The sequence below is a fragment of the Anabrus simplex genome, chromosome 1 (assembly GCF_040414725.1).
Source record: "Anabrus simplex isolate iqAnaSimp1 chromosome 1, ASM4041472v1, whole genome shotgun sequence".
Lineage (NCBI taxonomy): Eukaryota > Metazoa > Arthropoda > Insecta > Orthoptera > Tettigoniidae > Anabrus > Anabrus simplex.
In genome coordinates, this window is record NC_090265.1 from 1,440,779,563 (window position 1) to 1,440,805,872 (window position 26,310).

Here is a 26,310-nt window from a genome sequence, read left to right on the forward strand (position 1 = left end):
GATTCGTATACGTGAGATTGCCCACACCGCAGGATTGACCTAAGCCGAGGTATGAATAGAATTTACTATTGTAGAATTATGCTTGTGACGGGGTCGTATGTTAACTTTAGATGTGCTGTAATGAATATCGGAATACTACAATACGTTTTATAGCTGTGTTTTGACCAAATGCATTCACGACACCGATAAATATGATATTATGTTTCTGAATACAACGACATAGCACTCGCATTGTAACTGCGCGTGTGAATAAAATAGCTTGCATTGAAGTAGAATGTTATGGAATATAACGAAGGAAAGGGACATTGAGCCTAAAAGACATGTGTATGACAGCTAAAGGTTATGTTGAAGTTAGTTAGATAGCTGAATAGATTAACATATACTCTGTTTGAACTTGCATTTTCTCAACGAACAACATCTAGGGAAATGTTAGAGTAGGAGCCAAATTTAACAGGCACTAGGAACAAATGCCTTAGTTCGTAAGTAGTTGGCCATGCACAACGTGAAAGAAGTAATAAAGCATGAGTTCAGATTTATGCATTCAAATTTACGCATCCAGATTTACTTATTCGAGTTTACTTATGTGGATTTACTTATTAGTGACTCGTCATTTACCGAGTATCAGCTACGATTTACTATTTAATATTCTCAACGCTCAATTCTAATATGATTGGTGATTAAATATAACTGTGATATACAGTTCAGTCCTGCAATTTAAAGTTATAATTTGGTTTAATTTCAAGTTTGAGCTTATTAGTGGACTTTATATACACTTCAGCTTACCGGGTGTTTTATTCAGACTTGTTTAATTAGTCTTAAAGCAAATGAGCTCTCATAACAACTTAATTATGTTGGTGTTGTATCTATGACTTAACTTCAGAATGGACCTTAGATGTCCAGTGATCGATTGTAAATATGTACATACTCAATTTTGATTTCATGATGGAACTGATCTACATAGTTTAATACTAGATATTATTTCTCTTTCTATGAGCCAGCGCTGACTCACAATCCACGCTTGTAAATACGCAATGACAAGTAATGCCTTGGATAAAATTCCAATTTAATAGTCCAATATTTAGTCAGTAAATATCTTGTTTATTTTTCTACAATTTTATGTGTCATGAATTCTTTCATTATAGCCTAGTTGGTAAGTTAGTTGCTTAGCTAAGTGAATTGTTGATTAATTAAGTACTCCATTTAGTCATGACCAGTTCTCACGTCGTTGAATACTTTGATTTAAGAAATTGGTTGATGATTATTACTGTTATGTCATGAGATTCTATAGGCGTCTCCCGTGCGTTGTTAATCTTTTCATACTCGCGTAAAGCGTAACTTGAAGCAAGATTTCATGTCTTACTTGGCATCTGAACACCCTGAGGTATCCGCTGAGCGACCCCATTTCATCTGATTAGGCAGCCCAACTACGAGTTCGAAATGGAGGTATCGGGTAAAGAATGTAAGCTTTGGTTACACCTAGTATCGGACTCTGTTTCCTTTTTGTATAGAAGCTTATTTCCTTTGTTTTGAAGGCTCATAGTTTGAACTCCAGTCCAGCTGTTAACTCTTATGAAGGTGGCATTTGTGTTGTTGTAAGCTTTCAAATGTTTTCATTGTCTGTTCACTTCTTACTTTCACCAGCTTCATCTTCAAAGAACATTATGTTTATCAAGTTGCTTATGCCTATTTATTTAATGTGTGGTGTTACTGTGTTTTCTTCCTAGCTCTACCCTTATTTAACTCCTCATTGTGTGGCACTGTAGTAAGGAATACTTCCTCATCCATGAGCTACGTTACAGCAGTATGTTTGTAGGGAGAACCTTTCACTTTATCAGCCCATCAATACTAGATAGAATATTGCATTCATTGTTTAGGCTTTTACATCTTCAGATTTAAATTTTAGACTCTGCTTTTTGAAATATTAGGTATCAGGGACAAAGTGAGGATTAAATCATCCAGAGAATAATTGTGGTTCCCCAAGCTTTCTTGTTAGCTCTATAGATGATGAAGAAGTGTTCCTTAGTGTCTTCTATTATTCAAGGTTTTCACAGATTTTCTGATTACAAGTGGCTTTAAATAAGGGGAACCATCAGATTTTGCTAAAAAAAAAAAATAAAAAAAAAAGTAGTGATCTGTTCCTTGCACATCTTTCCTGTTGACCTATAATAACCAACTTTGGCGTGAATCTGTAAAGTTTCATGTCTCGAGTAATGTAGTCATCAAAGTAAGCAGAAGAGGACACCATTATGTAGTAACTATTTATTTGTATGTGTGGTGTTAATGTGTTTTCTTACTACCTCTGCCTTTCTTTAACCCCTCAGCATGGGAGCAGTTGCAGTGCATGCTGCTCATTAGGCAGGAGGCTAAAGAAGGCTGCTACTCACTGCTAATTAGCATAAATTGTGCGATATTGGAACCACTGAAAGTCGGTAGTTTTGGCATATAACGCATACACATTTTTGGTACAATATAATGCACTCCTTCTACTCTACAGCACAAAATACCTTGTTCTAAAACACTTCAGTTCACACTGGATTGCTCAAGCAAGCAAGCAAGCAAGCAAGCAAGCAAGCAAGCAAGCATGCGGCTCAGTATCGCACACCTCCCTACCGTCTTCACTTTCGGCATTCATTTCCACCATAACATCGTTTTTCAACAAGCTATCATCAGAATTAAGAACGCCATCACTTAAGTAACTGTTCTTTGAAAGCAAAGAAAGACTCGCCATAGAGCCACACTTTACAGCTTCCCGCCAAAATTGGTTATCACAGCGCTAATATTCATTACTTCAACTTGATCAAAGGAAGGGAAATGATTGATAGAAAGAGTTGATGTATCTACCAAAAGGAAGAGGAAACAATACACTATCCCTCTTGAAAAGAAAGTTTGGCTTAGTTCACAATCACTACAATAGATGATAGCATAATGCTAGTGGCTTTACTTCACACCGCCAGAGATAGGTCTTATGGCGATGATGGCACAGGAAAGGCCTAGGAGTTGGAAGGAAGCGGCTGTGGCCGTAATTAAGGTACAGCCCCAGCATTTGCCTGGTGTGAAAATAGGAAACCATGGAAAACCATATTCAGGGCTTGGAATAATAACAGCTTATGTATGAAAAAAAGCTTATGTATGAAATTTTGTGCCTTCAGGTAGAAAAGTCATTCTCTTTACTTCCTTGCTACCCAACTTGATTTTAAAGTTTCAGTTATCTTATATAAAAATTAAGTTGCCAGAAGGGAACCATAATTTCATGACACCAATATTGTAAATATTATATATTAGCTGATGTACCCATGCTTCACTACAGAATTCTACATTGTATACAGCATTCTAGGTTAGGTAGTGTAAACATAGTGAGCAAGATTGTATTAAATTTCATAACTCCTCTTAAAAACAATAATCACCACCACCACTCTTAAAGTTACCTGACAAACGCGACGGGGAAGTCACCAAACGTCTATTCTCATATGAAGACTGGGTTAGGGAATTTTCATTGTAATTGTAGACCCGCTTGGCCACCATCAGTCACAATCAGGGGGGAGTTTTCATTATAATGGCAGACACTTGCTCTCCACTTTTTTACATCCTCAGAAAAACCGTCTTGGTGGTTTTCCCAACTGAAATGACCATAGGTCATTACACTTACTACAATAACGTCAGTAGGAATGGCGCGATTAAAAGCAATGCCTTCATATGAAATACTTGATCAAACGAAAAACCACACATTTTCTCACTTTGAACAAACAGTACTACGCTGCTGATCTAACAGTCCAAAGTTCCAGAGCTGGAATGACCAAGCCGCAGACAGCTGTGATCCATGAACACTCTTCATCCTTTTTCGGCAGCAGCGGGGTGGAGGTCGAATAATGGAGAGTCTCAAGGCAAAAACTATGCCTTGTTACTAATCTGTTTCCTAGGAGTACCCGATGAGTCAAAGAATCTCAATTCGCTACACTGGTGGGGGGGGAATCTATCTGACTTGGAGACAAAGTTTTCCTCAAAGCCAGAGGAGAAATCCCCTCTTCACTGCTAATTTGGAATAAAATGAATGTAGAATTTAATAAAAGAGGCTTTTCTTAACAAACAGCTCTTTTCAGGGTTGAATTTGGAGTTATTTAGTGAATTATAGTGCTATAATTTGGAATAGGCCTAAATTGTAATTCTAGACCAGGTCATATTACTACCACTACTACTAACTGAGCCTCTGCTTTGGGCCTAAGTGTGCACACTGCTCATTCAAAACAGCGCGTCAGAGTAGGGATCGAATAGCTGGAATACTATGATGAGCCAGTGTGTTACGTACCAGCAGTATCAGAAAATGTATGAACCAGAGGAATGGCATGCTAAAGGAGAAAGTTTTCTAACTCGGCTATTTCCCGCCAATCTGTTATACTTGATACGCAGCAGTAATCCCATCTATCGGAGTTGAATGGCTGAATAGGAGACAAAGAACATCCCAACAAACATTGGTCAATATAGTGTTATTGTTGATCAATGTTATGCGCTTTCGATATTGCTTTGGGCTGCTACATTTTGACAAGTTGAAAATATCATACAAAATATCACCGATTTAAATTAATTCAAGGTCTAAAGTGATTTTACGAAATATTTCATGAAATACCAGAGATGAGGCGTCCAGAAGCAAAACGCTGTGAATGCACCAGAACATTTTTTTTCAGGAAACACAAAAAACGTCTTACTTCTTTTGGCTCGCAGATATGCAAAATTCCTTTTCATTGTAGATTTATATTCACTTACGGACTATTTTTTATGACAATCTTTAAAATATTGGTGTTTTATTTTTTTAGTTATTACCTAAAATTGTTTGGATTCACTGAATTTTGCTCCTGTTTTCATGGATCTAGGTAGGTTTGCTTCTGTAGAGATATTATCACAACGTAATTGGAAAGAAGATGCCTTAATGCTGGTTCAAATGACAAAAGAAATTATTTATTGACTACAAGTATGTGTGATTACATAGTATATGACATCAAATGAAAGCCTGCAGGAAGTAAAAAGGCCGCAACCTTGCAAGTCCTGTCCTGTTCCATCGAAATTACACAGGCAACTCATTGTCTTCTGGATGAATTTCAAACTCTGAGTCCTCCTCTGCATTGTTCACAGCTGTTTGAGAATCCATCAGATTCTTATAGAAAACAAAATCTGTGTTTTCTTCCCAAGTCTCCCCAAAATGCTTTCTAAGCAGAAAATCAATGTCCCTAACTTTCACTTCCTTTAAGGCTCTTCCAATCTGGATAACGTTCGGCTTCATGGACGAGTAGGCTTTGCCACGTCTGCATATCCCTCTCCCTTCACCAGCGTCCATTCTGTAGGCCACTTCACCTCTTACTAGTGCGTTTCCATGTTTACTCCTGGTGATCACAACCCTTTTTACAGAAGCAAATTTGAAGTGACGCTGACCACAGGGCTTGACGACATCAGCAAGTGCATCTTTGTTGGTTACAAGGATAATGTCCAGATAGAGGAGAAGACTAAGGCTAAAGAAGTATTAAAATTTACATATGATAACATTTACAATAAGATACAACAGTTGAAAACTAGAAAAGCAGCTGGAATTGATAAGATTTCTGGGGATATACTAAAGACAATGGATTGGGATATAGTACCATACCTGAAGTACTTATTTGAGTATTGCTTGGTCGGAGGAGCTATACCAGATGAATGGAGAGTTGCTATAGTAGCCCCTGTGTATAAAGGAAAGGGTGATAGACATAAAGCTGAAAATTACAGGCCAGTAAGTTTGACATGCATTGTATGTAAGCTTTGGGAATGCATGTTTTCTGATTATATTAGACATGTTTGTGAAATTAATAACTGGTTCGATAGAAAGCAGTTTGGTTTTAGGAAAGGTTATTCCACTGAAGCTCAACTTGTAGGATTCCAGCAAGATATAGCAGATATCTTGGATTCAGGAGGTCAAATGGACTGTATCGCGATTGACATGTCTAAAGCATTTGATAGGGTGGATCATGGAGACTACTGGCAAAAATGAGTGCAATTGGACTAGACAAAAGAGTGTCTGAATGGGTTGCTATTTTTCTAGAAAATAGATCTCAGAGAATTAGAGTAGGTGAAGCTTTATCTGACCCTGTAATAATTAAGAGGGGAATTCCTCAAGGCAGTATTATCGGACCTTTATGTTTTCTTATGTATATAAATGATATGAGTAAAGAAGTGGAATCAGAAGTAAGGCTTTTTGCGGAGGATGTTATTGTCTATAGAGTAATAAATAAGTACAAGACTGTGAGCAACTGCAACGTGACCTCGAAAATGTTGTGAGATGGACAGCAGGCAATGGTATGTTGATAAACGGGGTTAAAAGTCAGCTTGTGAGTTTCACAAATAGGAAAAGTCCTCTGAGTTTTAATTACTGCATTGATGGGGTGGAAGTTCCTTTTGGGGATCATTGTAAGCATCTGGGGTTTAATATAAGGAAAGATCTTCGTTGGGGTAATCACATAAATGGTATTGTAAATAAAGGGTACAGATCTCTGCACATGGTTATGAGGGTGTTTAGGGGTTGTAGTAAGGATGTAAAGGAGAGGGCATATAAGTCTCTGGTAAGACCCCAACTAGAGTATGGTTCCAGTGTATGGGACTCTCACCAGGATTACCTGATTCAGGAACTGGAAAAAATCCAAAGAAAAGCAGCTCGATTTGTTCTGGGTGATTTCCGACAAAAGAGCAGCGTTACAAAAATGTTGCAAAGTTCGGGCTGGGAAGAATGGAGAGAAAGAAGAAGAGCTGCTCTACAAGTGGTATATACTGAGCTGTCAGCGGAGAGATTGTGTGGAATGACATTAGTAGATGAATAAAGTTTGAGTGGTGTTTATAAAAGTAGGAAAGATCACAAAATGAAGATAAAGTTGGAATTCAAGAGGACAAACTGGGGCAAATATTCATTTACAGGAAGGGGAGTTAGGGATTGGAATAACTTACCAAGGGAGATGTTTAATAAATTTCCAATTTCTTTGAAATCATTTAAGAAAAGGTTAGGAAAACAACAGGTAGGGAATCTGCCACCTGGGCGACTGCCCTAAATGCAGATCAGTATTGATTGATTGATTGATTGATTGATTGATTGATCCTTCCAACACCGATTGACGACATCTGCTCCTAGCTGGAAAACTATTCCGTGACCCTTGAATACTTCATGGTACTCTCTCGGTAATATGACAGTAACTTTCAACCTGAGAACTTTTTCTATTGGACCAAAAATTCTATTGGGTGGTAGAAAAGAATGTCCAACCATTGGATAGAAGATCTTCACCTGTTTCACACTGACAGGAGCCTCTTTTGTTAGCCAAAAGCACAGCATACCCAGCATTGTCTGGTTCTTGTTTTGCCCTACACAGCTGTCCGACATTAGGCGGATGGTGTGGCTGCCATTCAAATCTGTTGATGTTAACCTATGATGCACACAGGACACAATTTCATTAGATCCCTTTGCAAAATCGGTTTCTTTCCAAGTCTAAATAAATGTATTTCTCTGGTTTTGCTGCACACCTGGTGGGCCTTGGCAGATCTTAAAATTGTACACGTACATTTGGCATGTATAATAAGCACTTTGATCCTGCAACTTAGGCAATGTGAGGTTTTTCTGGCAATCAAATGTGAAGGTTATTTCACCATTGCCCTCAACTTTCAGTTCATCATAAAAAGCTTTTGCCTTAGCTTAGTGCACAAGCTCAGAACTAACATCCATGGAGAAAAAAGCTTGTAAAATAGCATTATTCAAACGCAGGACAGTGTGTGTATTAAGCTAATTTTTCACCTGCAAACCACCTTAAGTAATGGTGCTTGGTAAGGATACACCAAGTTCTGCTTCTTTATGATGAAAATGGATTCACTCAGTTTTGCTTTGCAAACAGATGTGGATACACACACTTTTGCATCTGTAGGCTGTTTTCGGGGTGCGATTTAAAGCAGACGGAATCAGTTTTGCTTGAGTTTTAAGGGTCTAATCAACAGACAACAGCATAGAGAACAAAATGGTGGCAACAACTAATTTTCGAGCAAAAGTGGATTACTGCATTTTGCATCTGGATGCCTCAGATATAACCTTTTCCCTAATCTCCATCTTTTCACACTTAATTTTTAATAAGTCAACGACCACATTGTTTACACCAGGTTTTACCTCTGCATTTTCTAACCAGCTCCACAGTGATCTCGTCGTTGGTAGACAAAAATATTGTTGCTAAAACCTATCTGCCTTTGCTAAGCAAAAATGCAGAGCTAAAGAGAAACTTTTGCCTTGTTCTGCATATCTATGTGCATGAGCCTTCCTGTTTTAAAGTGTTATCTGAAGATTGATGAAATTGCCTGCAACATCATTACACACATTATTCCCTCTGCACACACATTATACTTCCTTCTGTCTGAGTTTAACTTTTAGTTGTCGAATTTCAGTTTTCAATTTAATATTCAATCTCTTGTACTTGCTCACTGCTTTCTGAAACAAGTCTGAACCTCTTCTTCACGCTAACACATTCTTCACACTATTTTCTTCTCTACATTCAGTGATTCCCATGGGTCCATAATTATCTACTGTTTCTTTTGGTTCCAATTCCTCTTCTCTCTTTTCTTTGGACTGCTTCGGCATATGGTTTTCGTTGCCATAGGCAGCAGAACTGAAGCTACTGCACGTAGCCAAATACTGAAAATTACAAGGAAATATTAGAACATTGGTTTTAATCTCTCCTTCTTGACATATTGGTATTTAAAAAAAGAGTTGAACAAACTTCAATACATAAATTGTCAGTTACCGTCATGTTATATATTTTTTTGAAAAATTAAAATTTGTGTTTCTGAACTTGTTAGATTACATTAACCTCCCTTAGCTTTAATCGTGCAATACGTACACTTTAGGGGCAGATGATCTCGCTGTTCTGCCCCTTAAAACAACTGTAAATAACTAACTGCGTACACTTTCAAAGGGAAATATTGAAGCACGTTGTTATATGGTAGGTCTACTGTACCATAAAGTCACCATGTTTTATAATTATGCTATTATTTCAGTATTAAAATTAGGCTCGCTATCAACAAACTACAAAGATGTTGCCCTTGACTTAAGAAGTTTTTGTTCCTGAAATCTTTCTCCACAAAGTGGTGTGAACATACTGCATGAGTTCTGTTTAAATGTTCTGGGCCATTCCTTTTCAATACATCATCTGAGTCAGCTCTTCGGCTTCGAATACCCCACTGCGTGCATCTATAAATAAATGAAGAATAGGTAAAATATGCAAAATATCAGTGTAATGGTAGACTACTTATTTACAATAAATTCATACTTGCATTTCCATATTTCTTGGAAACCTGAAGAAAGATTTTGGGTCCCTTTGTTGTTTATAATTATTACAGCCATGTATAGCACAAATACTTCCTAGGAGGTTCTGGGGAGCGCTGTTGCTTGGTTTGGTGAGGAGTTTCCACTATTTATATAAGCTGTTTGGTAATATTTTGACTAACGATGAGTCTGGCGATGAAATTGATATTTAAGTGTATATTTATGATGGTGATAATGATTGCAATGTGTCCGATGATAGTGAAATTGGCAATTCCTCGGAACGAGACAACTCGGAAATTGAGGACGAAGTGCAGTGCTCCGCTGTCACAAAGAAGGCTAAGCTGTCAGCTGTTCAAACCGAACGAAGAAAGTGGAGTTCTGTAGCCAAGTTTCTTCGTACGCTTTCTGCTCATTTTGATCCATCAAATTCAGGTCTTAGTGATAATCTTCATTTGAATAATAATGACAATGATTCAAGAGTTGAAGTGTCGATTTTCAAAGAAGTTGTTGAGCGTAATATAATGAACTTCATAGTGTCAGAAATGAAAAAGTACAACTTATTTGTTACGGAAAATACCGACATAAAGGAAAGGTGAAGTTACATAATTTTGTGAATAAGTGGCAAGGCATAGCCGTGAAGACTTTTTATGTTTTCCTGGCAGCTATTTTGTTGAAGGGCCATGTGAAGAAAAACAGTATGAAAGACTCTTGGTCAGCAAATAAATTAATCGAAACTCCGATGTTTGGTAAAATTACCCCTCTCTACAATTTCTCCCTTATTCTAAGACTGTTTCACTTTTCTGACAACAATCTACAAGCCCCAGGTGACAGACTTTATAAAATTAGGCCTGTAATAAACTACTGTATTTACTGGTGTATTAGACCTCCTCGCGTATTAGACCCCCCTTGGCTTTTTGAGACAAAGGAAATGAAACAATATATCTCGTATACAAGCCCCCCCCCCCCCCAACGTAATTCGTCAGAAAAGAACAAATGATTCCACTTCGAAGTGGGTACGAGCCTTATGCAGCTCTGATGACATCACACAAATTTGTGAGTAGTTTCGTCCGTACAACCCACACAATGAAAACACGTGTCGAAGTCATGCAGTACATCTGTGTTTCGTAGTTAAGAAATGTCTGCCTCCGTAGTGAAGGCCTACTGCAGTTCTGATGACATCACACAAATAGGTGAATAGTTTCGCATTACAAGCACGCATTAATCTTGTGTATACCGGTATGTCTGTGTTTTGTAGTTAAGAATGCCTGCCAGTGTAACGGTTAGCAGAATTAGCTGCCATTCTCGGAAGCCTGAGTTCGATTCCCGGTACCACATTGCCAGAGATTTACAAATGGCAGGAAGGTTGATTTGCGGTAAAACTGGTACAGGAAACTCCCTTCCACTGGGGGCCTGTCAAAAAAAGAGCTGCACCGCCTTGGGATGAGGAAATGAGTTGTACTGTAGTTAAGAAATATTCACGAATGTTGCTAGGCCTATTAATATTGGCAGGCAAGATCATTAACAAAGTGATCTTTTTTATCTTGTAACTCGGGCCAGTATAGGGTTTTTTGGGAGAGAAGTAGCTTAAGAACAATCCAATCACAATTGGTTTACTCGCCAATGTACCTAACAAATAATTATTAATAATAATAATAATAATAATAATAATAATAATAATAATAATAATAATAATAATAATAATAATAATAATGTTGTTGTTGTTGTTTTATGTCCCCACTTAAACGATTTTTGGAGGCGCCAAATAAAACATAACTAGCCTAGAAGTCATATGTTAACTGCACAAAATTCGAGGTTATCGCACATTGGACCCCCCTTTTACTTTTTTGGCTGTAAATGTGGTGGGAAAAAGGGGTCTAATATGGGAGCAAATATGGTATTTCTGAGGGAAATTCCAATCTGTATTTTATCCCTTCCAAAACATCTGAATTGATGAGAGCCTAGTTGCTTGGAAAGGTCGCCTAAAATGGAAACAATACATTCCATCAAAGTGGCCCAGGTTTGGTATAAAGGTGCGACTGTGAAACTGGGTTTATCCTTTATTTTATTGTTTATACTGGAAAGGATACGGAAACTGAACACGGTGGAAACCTCGGGGTATCTGGGTCAATACAATACCATGAAGACATTTTAATAGGTGAAACTGTTGCAAAGTCAAGTCAGTGTGTTGTAAAGGATACAAACTTGATCACATATAGAGTTTCTAAATTTTACTATTCCTTTCATTATTTTGAGAAATACTTTCTATGCCACTGATTTAAATTAAATTGGAGATAACAGTTATGTACTGCAACAGTAAAGTATGTAATTTTATTAATAGTGAAAAGTTAGAACCAAGATAACTTAAAATTAAGAATTCAGAATTTTCAAGATAAAACTCGCTCCTGGTGGCCTGTAAGTGTCGCCAAAAACTCGCTGATCAAAAGGTTAAAGAAAATTCCATGACAGCACACTTTCTATCAATGCCTGCCTTTGAACCTCTTTATTCCTTGTGATGAAAAATCTTGTTTTAGTTTCTTGCTCTTACTACTGAACCAAAGGTGTCTAGTTATATTATTTATGAATAAATATTCAATATTTCTGCTAATAACTGATGTTCTTTGTAGGTGGAGGTGATGAGCAACAGAAGGTTGCTCTAAATAATACGCTTCTGGTGGACAAGCTGGCACCCTATACTAATTATACTTTTTATGTGCGTGCATACAGCGGCCGCTCAGCTAGTGAACTCTCGGCGCATATTGCTTGCCAGACAGGGGAAGATGGTAAGAAATTTGTTAAAATGAACTATTGAAATTTATTACTAATGCTAAAAGAATCATCATTAGGAAATATTTTATTGAAATGCCTGTGCAATGTATAGGAATATGAAACAGCTAGTTGGTTTGGTTTGTTATTACATGGGATAAGATTAAGTTTATTTTCAACGGGAAAAAAAGGAAGGAAAAATACACCACACGTTTGTTGCCAATAATGGAATTTTTAAGTTTGGATAATAAATGCACCTGATAATAAGCTTGACTTCCTACTAGTTCTTATATTAGACTAGCGGAAGTACCCATCATAGATGGGCAGTAACTCGGCATATGTATTATGATATTACTGTCCACCCCTCACAGTTTTCACCAGATTGTGAGGCACTGCCCACCCCTCTTCCCGTCAGCGGCTTGTAGTGACGTCCTTGCTTCCTTGCTCTCTGTGGCTCTCTATATACTTTCATATACAGTAAAACCTGTCCTCAGCGGAAATGCTAGGGTCTGGAATTTTTTCCCGCTGTATGCAGGATTCCGGTTCATAAAGGTGGTTAAAAAATAAAATAAAAATCATAAGTATAACTCCGTTAGATAATTCAGCAGTAGATTTTTATGATTTAGTATGTTAGTAGATACAATAATGACACTAATCACACACTTACATACAGTAGTTCATCAGCACTAATACGAATCTGTTCTTGCTTAGAACTTCCTCACAGTGTGCAGTAGTACAGTACTTATTTAATACACAGGACATGTTTTATAGAAATAACACCAATAGTAACACTGTACAGACCAGTAACCCAGAACGGTACGCTGAACACAACTATCTTTGGTAGCACGGTTCTCACTTAAAATGCAGGGTAGGCAAATTATGCTGAACAATTCCTTGTTATTTTTCACTTGCCAAAAAGATTTAATGTCCTTTACGGCTGTTAGAGCATGTTAATAGGACTTCATCTTACGTAAACCATCTTCATCGTCTTTGTTCTTGTTATCATCGCCATCCATTTCTGTTTCCTTTTCTTGGAGGTGATGGGTGATGAACATTTCGGTGTTTTCTACTGCTGTCACTGTCTCAGCTTGTAGATCAGTGGCCATATAATTTCCTGCTCTGACACTTCCATAATTACACTGTTTGAGATTTTGTTGTACCACATCAGTATTTTAGTTTATTATGGTTCCTTCATCAGGGTGTGAGACAAACTTGGCTTTGTGAAAGCATTGACGTACTATATTTGGCAACACCCCTTTCACTGCTTCTGCAATCCAATTACAGCATTGAACGCAGAGATAATATATGCATATATGTACAATATTGTTTGTTGCATAAACTAGTCTGTGATTATGAATTCGTAATGAATGTATTAGTCCTCATTTGCCACTTTAGTAAATTACGGAAATTTTCCAGTGGGTACTTAACCTGCTGTCATCCATTATCTTCTGCAGCTGTTTCTGGATTGCCGCCAGTTGTTTATTTCCGGTCTTGGTCTTGTAGCTGGGTAGGGTGGGGTGAAGAGAAATTTTGAAGGCAAATAACTCTACTTCATGGAGAGCAGTAGATGTGGCGGTGGGCATTAGGGTTGGGCAGACCGGAACATTCAGTTGTTAGGCAAAGATATCAAGGATAGTTTGTTCCGCAACATTAGGAGCTTGAGGCGGAGTGTTTCGGTACAGAGTGCCAGGACACGGGACACAGGACTGTAACTGCGTCGTAGAGAGAACTTCGAGAGGCAACATGACATGCTCCGCATCAGCTGGAATGTGCCTGTACCGAACGTGCTATGTCAAGGCCGCACTAGATAGATTAGTTGGCCTTGGCTGTGTCTGACTGTCGATACCAGCTGTGTGCCGCCCTGTGCTGGAGTGTAAATATTTTTTCATCCAGTTATATCTTTAATTCCAAAGCGATGACCTATATTTTTCTTGGGTTTAAAAGTTTCCTTAAAAGTCCAAATTAATTTTTAATGTCAATCCCCGAGAAAGTGTTGAGGGAAATTTTTGAGATATTAAAGAAAGTAAATGGAAGTTGAGAGGGAAGGAATTTGAAGTGCAGAGAGCATAACAGCACGAAAGTACAACAATGTTTTCATCCAGTTATATTTTAAATTCCAAAGCGATGACCTATATTTTTCTTGGGCTTAAAAGTTTCCTTAAACTCCAAATTAATTTTTAACATCAATCCCCGAGAAAGTGTTGAGGGAAATTTTCGAGATATTGAAGAAAGTAAATGGAAGTTGAGAGGGAAGGAATTCGAAGTGCAGAGAGCATAACAGCACGAAAGTAATTGAACCGTACGAAAGATGGTAAACTTTGCATAATGTCGCATCGGAGTCCTGTTCAGGACTTTTTTACTAGAAGAAAACCGGACAGAGTGAAATGCAATTTATGTTCTGTTTTGTCTGCATAGGGTCCTTCAACCACCACAATGATGAGAGATTTCAGACTTAAACATCCCACAGTTTTTATTTTCGTGTTCTGCTTGTATATTGCGTACGTGAATAGAACACTGACGAATGTTTCTTCAACTGTGCCAGTATACTTTTAATTGGTGAAAATAACATTGTGACATTTGTAAACACCTGTACTGCCAGTGTAATCGTGACAGGTGTATTTCAGAATGAATGAAAACATTCTTATCCTAAAAAGAAAATTTAGACATGATTTTTTTGGGTGAGTATTTCATTCAGAGTTCCGACTGCTTTCTCACGTGCCATGAAGTTTTATCCTGGCCCTAATTACTCACAATACAGGCCAATACATTCAACTAGTGAAAATATTCTTGAATTAGTTACTTTTTAACACCCACACTGCCATTGTAACCGTGTTATGTGTATTTCATATTGACCGGAAAAATCTTAACCTAAAAGCAGCCTTTAAACGTGATTATTGGGCGCGAATTTCAGTGTTCCGACTGTTCGTTCACGTTCCATGCAGCTTTATGCTGGGTATGGCCATAACTACACACAGGCACACACCACACAGCACGTTCCGTGCAGGCACATTCCCGCTGGTGCGGAGCATGTAATATTGCCTCTCGAAGTTCTCTCTACACTGCACAGTTACAGTCCTGTGTCCCGTGCACCCACTGCACAGTTCAGATAGTAGGCGAAGGGCAGTGCATAGTGGCGCTTCTGACGGGACAGCGAGTCAGTGTCTCCGTCTCGCTTGAGAATGTTTCGGGACAATTGACTGGAACAGCGGATCATAACTGTGCACCGGCACAGTGTGCCGAAACAGGGACATAGTGCCCAACCCTAGTGGGCATATGTGCACATTGCTTCTGTATGTTGGAGAGGGGGAAGTGGTGCTGCCTTTTCATCTTGTAATGAATCTTGTGTATTAGGCAGTAAATGCATGTTTATGATTCTGATCAGATAAAGTATCGAATTGAATTAACTGTAACATTTAAGACCTAGTGATAAATAATAACCTGCTTAAAGTGTCTTGACTGGCGAATATGCTGCATAAATTCAGAAAATTTATTACAGATAAGAATATCCTAACCCACATTCCATCTGAGGATGTTCTTTTAGAATGGAACATGTCATTCTTTATGTATTTCTTACAGGCATGTTACAGTGTTATATATCATATTTGCACTTCTGTGTTGGACAGACTGAAAAGTGATGGACTTAGTCAGTTTGGTGGCAGAGGCTGCTGATTCAATGTTTGCAAGCAATGATGCCATTATCAGTTTTCTGTAATTAATCTTAATACAGATAATGACACCCTGATCCATTGGCTGAGTTACATTAGAAGTATTCAGTGTGAACCATGCAAGCTTAACTTTAGAAAGTGTATTGCTGGATGGCATGAGGCATGTTGGGAAATAGGATTTCCTATTTTGTTACTTCATTCTTGAGTTGAATGACACCAACCATCCTTCCATTAGGTGTAACGTCATCCATGCCCTCTTATTGGATTTCCAATTGACAGGTCGACTCTTGAAATACATGTTTTTGAAGCATCTGGATTTTGCTGCTTTTCCTATAACTAATGGCTTTTCAAGTTCCTCAAAAAGAAAACCACTTTAAAAACCCGTCAATCTCTCTTTGCAAAGTTTCCCTCCAATACATCTTTTCCCCTTTGAGAGATAATATTTTGCTAGGTAGTGCTCGGAAAAATAGTCTGGTTTCATCACTACTTGCTATGCTCCGGAATTCATAGCTTTTAATATGAGAGACAATTTTTTACGTCCAATCTGCTAATGTTTCCTCAGCGACATCTCCATCCTTTCCACAGACCAACACTATCTGATGTTTTCTTTTAAAATTTTCCAACCATCCATTGGGCAAATTTCTTGCTCTTGCACCAACGAACCATTCCCAAACAATTTTGGTGATTTCTTTATTCCCAGTTATTCTGAGCTTCATTTAATTTCACCTTTTTCTTAAGAATGTCATAGACTTGCAGTTTTCCAATCTTAATCTCTGCACTAATAAGAGACTCCATGATCCTTGTGACTCATGTGTATACGAACTGTGTGGTGAAAGTTGTCACAGATATCACTTGCAGTTTTGCAAAAAGAGAAACAAATCATTGTGTACTTATGCTAAACACTGATGCACATTGTGCGCAATTCTTTTAATAATTGCTACGATCTGCTTAAGAGACAATTTGTCTTTCCCATTAGCTTCTAAAACAATTTTTGTGTTCAAATCCAAAACCACACCATTCTTTTTTTCCACCTCTTATAAATTGAACTGTAAATGCAGTGCAAAGTTCTGCAATTGCTAGCTGTAAGTACAATAAATCTGACCTTTCAAGGAAAACCGTACTGAATTGTTAAGTAGGTGGTGTCCTCATCAGTGTTGCCAACTGAGCGGATTTTCCGCTAAATTTGGCGGAATTAGAAGACTGTCGGTGGAGAAATATATCATATAGCAGACAGCAGATTTTTTGGTGGAATTCTAGATTTATTATAGTGGAATTTAGTGTTTTATCCATTTTACGTTTTTTTTTTTTAAAATTTGTACTCCAATCTGTGTCCGAGCTATTCCTTATTTCTTGTAAGGATCTAGCAGTCACATCAGGAAAACATTTTATTTGGATCTGATGTTATGAGATAATGGTATCGTAAATTTGTAATGCGTGGGGATAGGTTACTTATCTCTTAGTTGACAAATGACAACAGATAATGAAACTGTGAGAGAGTAGCATTTAATATTTATGCTAGGAAGGAAGATGGTTTGATGAACTGGCCTGTTCTGTGTGTGGCCCTTGAGGTAGGGGATTCACGTAGTTTGCACTTGGCAGTAAATCGCCTACAAGTTTTAGCTCGCCGGCTCGCACGCAGGGGGTTAATCCCAGTGAAACGCACAGATCAGATGAGTGCAGACATTTATTATTATTATTATTATTATTATTATTATTATTATTATTATTATTATTATTATTATTATTATTATTATTATTATTGTTATTGTTGTTGTTGTTGTTGTTATTATTATTGCTCATTTTTATTGCTCATTATTTGAGATCGGATTTGTTGGTGGAATTTTAGTGGATTTTCAGTAGTATTTAGCGGATCTTGAAAATATAAGTTGGCAACACTGGTCCTCATCCTCCGAAATTTCTGCATTCCAAGAGTTAACTCCTCGTTAAGTTTACACTCGCATGGTTACAAAATTAGATAAGGGATGGAGGAGGCCCCTAGTTTCCTGCCTCAAGTTTTGGTCTTTCCACATTCCTACGATCAAGGATGCCAAAACAATACTGAATATCCCCATCCTTGTCTGCAGAAAGAGTCATCCTACAACCAGACACTCAAGAGTTCCTATCTGTAGAGGTAGTTACTGGCTCTTGGACGTACTTTTACATGACTGCCTCTGATGTTTCCTTTTTTCACTAATTTTACTGTATCAGGGAAATGTATAAAATAAAATAAAAAATTGCCACTGAGCTCGATAGCTGCAGTCGCTTAAGTGCGGCCAGTAACCAGTATTCGGGAGATAGTAGGTTCGAACCCCACTGTCAGCAGCCCTGAAAATGGTTTTCCGTGGTTTCCCATTTTCACACCAGGCTGTACCTTAATTAAGGCCGCAGCCGCTTCCTTCCCACTCCTAGCCCATTCCTGTCCCATTGTCGCCATAAGACCTATCTGTGTCAGTGCGGCGTAAAACAAATTGTGTATGATATACTGACAGCACCAAACATGTCCTCACAAACTGTTGACTGTCTGTGAATAAAGCTGCAAAATCTGGCCGGGGCTTGACCAACCTGGCAGGCCAGAACTCCAACTTCGTACATACCACCCCGTCCTGACAGCAGCTTGTTGAGTGTTGTGAAGTAGCCTAAAGTAGGATTTTAAACTGCTGTGGTATGCAGCTTCTCACGATGTGTAGTACCGTTAAGATGCTATGGCATCCGGCGAGTCAAACAATACACTCTTACTAAAATTTAGAGATTGCTTATACTTATGTTCAAGTTCCTTCTAGAGGAACTAATTTTTCGTGGGAATAATATGTGCGCATAAGCGTAATGCTCCACATAATTTCGAGTTACAGAAACACATTTTACATCGGGGCTTGAAATATCTTTCACCGGGCTCGATAGCTGCAGTCGCTTAAGTGCGTCCGGTATCCAGTATTTGGGAGATAGTGGATTTGAACCTGACTGTCGACAGCTCTGAAGATGGTTTTCTGTGGTTTCCCATTTTCACACCAGGCAAATGCTGGGGCTGTACCTTAATTAAGGCCGCGGCCGCTTCCTTCCCACTCCTAGCCCTATCCTGTTCCATCGTCGCCATAAGACTTACCTGTGTAGGTGCGACGAAAAGCGACTTAAAAAAAGATAAAAATTGTACGTATCCCTTGGAGTATTGAAAAAATTGAGTAATAGAACCTCGAGTTATAAGATTCCATCAGAAAACTAAAATTCCTTTGAGACATCGAAAATTTGAATTATAGACATTAGAGTCATAGCGTTTGACTGTACTTTGTTTTTGTATTTGTTTTCAAGTCAGAAACAATAATTTGATTGGCTTATGTGGTTCTTTTCAACCTAGTTGACATATTGCTCTCTTTCCAGCATGTACACTGCGTGGCACGAAAAATGCAACCCCCAATAAATGATGTGTAATTATTGTGTAATTATCTATTTAATCAAAGTGAAGCACTTCAAGCAATTTCTTAAGATGGGGTATGTTACTGGCTTTGCTATATGAGCAAACAATGACGTGTTGATTATTTATTGCACTCATCATCATCATCATGATCATCATCATGATCATCATCATAGGTTGTTCTGCCGTTCGGCAGGTCCAATTATGGCTATGACCACCATATCTCTCGATCTTGTGCCCTTTTCTTCACTTCTGCATAATCTTCCTTTCTTTTTCTAATGCTGTCTAATAACTGATATCGTCTCCTTCCTCTTCCTCATTTTCCTTTTATCATCCCTTCAATTGCTACTTGTAGTAAGGTGTTGTGTCTTAGATTATGCTCTATCCAGTTTTTCTTCCTATTTTGGATTACGGTCAGCATGCTCCTCACTTCTCCCACTCTCTTCAGAACTTCCCACTTTACACCTTCAATTCTTCACCAATCCACATCTCAAATGCCTTTATTCTTCTCTGTTCTTCCTTCCTTAATGTCCATGTTTCAGTGCCATATAGAGCTATACTCCATATGTAACACCTTGCAAGCCTCTTCCTCAGATCTTTCTCTAGCGGGCCACAAAACAGTTTTTTCTTCTTGTTGAAGCTTTCCTTGGCTAAGGCAATTCGAGCTTTTATGTCTGTTATAGAGTGAAGGTCTTCAGTCACAATACTTCCAAGATACTTAAACTTATTCACCTGTTCAATAATTTCTCCCCCTATCTTGATTGTCGCTTTTTCACCTTTACCTCCAAATATCATTGCACTAGCCTGGAAAAACACCACTGGATGTGAGCGAGTAATGTTTTCCCACTCTTGTAGTACTTATTGTTGTACCTTGAATTGTTCCCTTTCAGTCATACGTGTTTGTAGGATCTTTCTGGAGTAAACATGCTGTTAAGCCCTGAACGAGCTGCAAAAGCTGTTGCTTTGATAGAAGATGGTCCCAGCATGCATTACGTTGCAGAAGTGTTGAGGACTACATCTTCCACGATTTCCAGAACCATACGAAGGTACAGGGAAACTGGAGGCTTTACACTGAGACCAGGATCAGGCCCGAAGAAGAGCAACATCGGAGAGAGGTGACCGCTTCTTACAACTTCAACTACAACGTACAACTTCTCCGCAACCATCACACCACCCCCGTTGAAACACAAAATAGACTCCACCAAGTTTGAAAGGTCAGTGTTAGTGAGAAAACCGTTCGAGAAAGATGGGATGAAGCCAATCTTAAATCCAAAAGACCTGCTATAGGTCCAGAACTCACCAGAGAGCATCACACAGCTTGACTACGTTTCACAAGGGAACATCTTCGCTGGACAGTACAACAATGGGATCAAGTGTTGTTCACTGGTGAGTCGCGATTTGGTCTCCAATCACCTGATGGAAGAGAGAGAGTCTGGAGAAGGCCAGGAGAAAGGTATTTCCCTTGCACATTCTCATTCAGGATGCCTTTTTGGGATGATTCTGTGATGATGTGGGCAGGAATCAATGCAGCTGCAAGGATTGATTTGGTCCTCGTGGAGAATGGGACTCTTACCACACTTCGGTATGTGGAGGAAATCCCTCTGGAGCATATCGTGCCTTTTACCCATTTGTTGGTGATGATTTTGCATTAATGCACGACAGTGCACACCCACATATTGCGAGAATTGTGCAAGAGTTCTTGGACGAGACAGGGATTTGTGTTATGGCTTGGCCTGCTCGAAGCCCTGATTTGAATCCTGCTGAGGATGTTTGGGATCAGCTGGAGAGAAGAGCCCGTCAGCACTATTCAGAGACCCTACACAACCTACAGAATGCTCTCTTGGAAGAATGGGGGATGATTCCTCAACGGACTTTACCGCATTAATCAGGAGCATGCCTGTAAGGTTGAATGTCGTCATTGGTGTAAGAATGGCAATACACGCGTTTGAAGATTTGAACAGAGTTCTCCGAGATCGTCTCCGAGGTCTGTTAAGTGTATAACATCAAAACAGAAGTGCATTATTTTTATGAGCTTACAATATTTCCTTGAAATGTGCATCTCTGGCTTAATTTGTTCAATTTGTTTTTCTTTTCTTTTCATTGTTAGACACTTAGATCCATACCACAATATTCTATCATAAGATAGTGGATTAGTGTCACAAAAGTGTCATAAATTTTAAAATAAATTTCAGTTTTGAAAGAAATATAAGTGTTGCGTTTTTTGTGCCGCTCAGTGTATTTTCAATGTTGTATAAAAGTATGGTGTATTCCTGAATAAGGACAAACTAGTATACATACCGTATTTTCTCGCTTAATCAAACTTTTTTGACAAAAGATACAAACGAAAACGTAAATTATTCAAGGAATTAAGACATTTAAAAAATATTTACAATTCATGTACATTTGAAAGATACATCAAATATAATATACCCACAAATGGTTTGACTCATTTTCAGTTATTGTCATTTGGTGTAAAATTCTGGCATGAGATTTTCTAAAAAGTCAAAAATGGTATACCAGGTAAGTTGGACACATGGATTTGAAGTACCAACACTGGAAAATATTCTTCCCATTATGAGCTGCAATACGACCTGAAGTGAAATAAACATCAACTAATGAAAATAAAAGTCGTGTATGTACATAATAATGACATACCGGCAAGGAAGAAAACTGTCAAACACGAGAAGAGCCAGGCATCAAAGAAGGGGCCCTGCTACATTTCCCCAAACCGTTCGTACCCAATCTTGTACGAGTGACGTGTTCATCCACCATTTTTCTTGGATACGAATGTGGATCCCTTGGGGAAATTTTACTTTAGGCATTGTTTTCTGTTTTGGAACAACATTAGATGCCAGCCTTTTGCCATCATCTGTTGCAGCAAATATTGCAGTACATCGTTGTTTTTCACTTCCGATAGTGCGTACATTCAGTGCGATATCACTTGATGTCTTCTTATCGATTGTTCGACTTGGTGTCATGTGGAAACTGATTGGCGTCTGACCTGTGATTCCTTTTTGGGAGAAGGAATATTCCTTCAGTTTACGCTTCCAAATGACAAAGCGATGAAAACCGATAACTTTTTGGTTGAAATCATGTGGAATATTTTTGGCATAATGATGTTCTTCGCTGAAGAGAAAGTCCATTTCTCTTCATAAAATTAATCATCCAGCCTCTGCTAACCTTCAAATCCGAGACACTGATTTCATGTGCAGCAACTTTATCTCGTCCTTTAAAATGCAGCATTTCATGAGAAGCGGCGTTGCGTTACGAAATCATATATTTAAGCAGAGAAGATCCTCCTCTACTTTTGGAAATTTGGTGCTTTCTGGTCTGCAAAATGCTTTGCGAGACTTGTTGGTCACTTGAAGAGCACTTCTCTGTTACCAAGTAGTGCACATTGCATTTGGACACTGAAAACTTGCAGCCCGCTGCCCTATGCCCCTACGTTTCAGCATAACTGATCACCGCATGTTTATATGATTCAGTATTACTCGAATTCTTGCTCACTGTGGACTAACGAATGATTTTGAGATCACTGGAAATGCATATCCCCTACCCGAAACAATCACATGATACGTTTTTACGAGGCTGCGCTGATTGTCTCGCTGACTAGTGCAGTGGTATTTTCTACTGGCTGAAAACAGCATGTTGCCCAGTATTTGGAATGCAATGGGAAGGCTGCTAACTGAGTAGTTGACATCTTTATTTCGAATCGCATCCGGTGTTGTGTGATGGATGTTCAAAGAAGTGGGGTGCATCAAATACGTGAACATTTATTTTTCTCCACTTTGGGCCCAGAAATATTGGGATGCGTAATTTGTGCAAAGTCGTTAATTATGCAAGAAAATACGGTATTATAATTGGAAAATAAAAGTTGTAAAATGAAGGGAATAAAACGAGAGAAAAGAACTGTCTTGGATGTTGTGTCTTCATCAGTCTGGTCAGTAGTAGTAGTATGAAAGGGAAATATGTTCAAAACACTGAAGCAGTGGGGTTAGTAGTTAGTGATTGAAGGATAGAAGTGGCAGCCTAAGTTTGATGATCTTCATTTGGAGGCCTGGTTGTGCCTTCTACTGGAATGTAATCTCAGTCCACGACATCCATTGATTATTTAATGATTTAACAATACACATAGGGACAAAAAGAAAATATAGAGAACGGGAAAGGAAAACTAGAAAGTCTATAGAGTGGAATCATAAATGCTCAGGCAAGAAAGCTATCGATATATGTTGGAAACAAATGCATAGCAGTGACTTACTCTGTAAGTACGTGTATTTATATACACATGGATCCAAAAGTTTGGTCTGCAGTCTTTGTCAGTGGAGGATAGAATAAAAATGGTGGTGATTATTGTTATCAGGTAAAGGGTGGGGGAGAAGGTGAGACAAGAATATAGAGAAAAGTTATTTAACACTAGGTTTACCGCAGCGTTCAAAATGACCGTTTTCAGTTTTATTTTTTCTATCACTGTCGTTATACGTTTAGAACATAACAAACCCTTTGGTGGCTTTTATTAATATTAAGTGTACGTTTCAGCATATAGCTTCTAAAAAACCCGTAACTCCTTTCTAGTTAGCGCTATGAGGTCATATACCTACTTTTACCGGGCGGTCATTTTGATCGGTATTGCAGTAGCTACCCCATCAGACTTTTGTGGTATTCATTTAGAACGGGGTATCATTCTAACAAGCTGTTACAGTGTACTTTATTACCATAGTATCGAATATAACTTGTTGTTGTGCTGCAATGGGACAGCTGTTGGCTCTTTTCAAACAATGATACAAGTACACTGACAGGAAAATATTGTCAGTATTTGTTCAGTAATGAAAGGTGTGAAATCGTAACGAGCAGTCAATTGTCGTGTTCAGTCGTTACAAACATTCAAACTAGATTTCCCGAAGAAACGTGTTCTCGCGTAGTCTGCAAATGGATGCCGAAATTCTGAAGCATAAGCAAATAACCCCGTTACAATCAAGCGATGAAGCTGGGACTGATTTAGACCTGGATAATTGCGAAAACGTGTATAACTTGACAAACGGAAATAGTTCGGATAATGATTCTAGCTGCGTCGAGCCAGCAGAATTTCCATGTGAACATGAAATCACACAGCAGCCTTTGACATCAAGGGTTAGGGAACTACCCACAAAATGGCGACGCACGCACACTTGCAAAGCAGCTGATGACAAAGGTAAGCCTATTTGAAGTTAGTAATTTTGTATTTACGTACTTCTGTGCACAATGTAAGTAAGTTTGGCATTATATGTTGCAGGTGAAGGAAACACTAAGGAAGATAATGAAATCACTAGCCAGGAGCACGATATCAACTACAGAAGGCCGAGCGTACGCTGTGGGAGTGTGCATATCGGCGTGGTCAGCACATGACGGTCGGCGAGGAAGTAGTCACTTTGGATGGAACAGTGCGGACTCTTGTTTATCTACAAAGCCTACCAGGCCGTCCAGGACAGTAAACTATACTGACGGAAGTCCGAGGTCCCACAGGGCATGAAATACGCCACATTGAAGGAACATGTGCTGCTACAGCTTGTCGTCTTTTTATTGACGTATCTAAGCTGCACCACATCGAACGATATACTGAGGTTGGAGCCCGTGAAGTTCTGAATAATCCTGAACGGACACTTTCTTTGGAAGAATTGGACGCTGTAATTGGTATTTTATATGCACGCTGAACTTATGGAGCTGACACGAACGTTCTCGAACAGTGGTCAAAGAAGTGGTTCCTGGAATTTTCTCCCAAACTGTGACACAAAACCGTTTCCTGGATATCATGAGGTTTCTTCGATTCGATGAAAAATCTACCAGCAGGGATCACCTGAAAAATTATAGATTGGCGCTTGTATCTGTTGTGCGGGACAAATTTATATCTGATTTTACTATTTGCTTCAGACCAAGTGAGAACATTACCGTGGATGAACAGCTCTTTCCATCGAAAGCTAGATGCCCATTTATGCAGTATATGGCCAATAAACCAGAAAAGTTTGGTATGAAATTTTGTTTGGCTGTCGATGTGGAAGCCATGTGTGTTGTAGACGGTTTTCCCTATCTTGGAAGAGATGAAACGCGACCCACCGGTCAGACCCCAAGTGAACAAGTAGTATTGCGTCTTACTGAGTTTTTCATGAATCGATGATGATGATGATGATGATGATGATGATGATGATGCCTGTTGTTTAGAGGGGCCTAACATCTAGGTCATTGGCCCCTTTTTCATGAATCAGGGAAGAAGTGTGCAAAGGGAACAAGACAATTGAAAGGTGTGCAATCTGTGTAAAACTGGTCTGTGGTTAAGTTCACTTCAAAGGTGACCAAGCAAAGTGTGTGTGCATAGTGTGACAAATAAGTTGTAAAGTGACAATCTTGCAGATATGTATATGATGTAAACTAAAGTGTGTAAGAAGAACATTTTGTCTTACTAGTGCATTTATTTGTTTATTTATTTATTTATAATAGTGTTTACAAGTCATGCATGATAATAATTAAATTATGGTCTATGGTGTTTTTATACTAAATTCGAACTTTTTCCTGCCACCAATATCCTCAAGAAGCGAATACGTGCCACTATCAGTCAAAATGACCGCTTCGGTAAAAGTAGGTAGAAAGAATGTTTGGTAATCCTAGTGTTAATAAGGCTGGGTGCTTCCCTAGATCTGAGCACCAGGTGATGTCCAACTTTGGAAGGGTGACAATGTTTTAGGACTGTTACCGTGAAGCAGCCATCATATTTGGTTTGATAGAGCCAGATGTGAATGGAGACCAAGGATCTATGTATGGGTGTTGCAGACTACTGTGGTCACACATTCTTTTGGCTAGATTGTATGTAGTTAAGGCAGTATAGAAAGCTGGACAGAGTGTACACTGAAGCTGTTGGATAAAGGGCAGTCAGGATGATCTAGTATGGGGCAGACAGATGTGTAGACGGCAGGTCTTACAGCGGTTTTGTTCACATGGGAAAGAGCCAGAAGGGGAGGGATTTTGTGGGGTTTATAGTGAGTGAAAATGTTTTTTGAAGTTTGGTGGGTGCTTGAATGTGACTGGGGGGACTTTTTTGGAAGAAGAGTACAGCTACAATGTGAGGTTGATGATTAGAAGCTTGTTTTAAAATGTGGAGGCCAGATGGTAAGTGGTTAGTGAAACAACAGCAATGAAAGTGA

The 26,310-nt window shown here is 38.7% G+C and overlaps 1 protein-coding gene across 1 annotated transcript in view; it reads left to right on the forward strand.

Moving 5' to 3' along the window:
• LOC136860514 (protogenin) overlaps positions 1-26,310 on the forward strand; it is a 606,373-nt gene that overhangs the window by 445,060 nt on the left and 135,003 nt on the right. Inside the window, exon 10 of the mRNA XM_067138762.2 lies at positions 11,932-12,087. Within this exon, the coding sequence (XP_066994863.2) occupies positions 11,932-12,087 (156 nt within the window). The remainder of the gene's footprint in view (positions 1-11,931; positions 12,088-26,310) is intronic.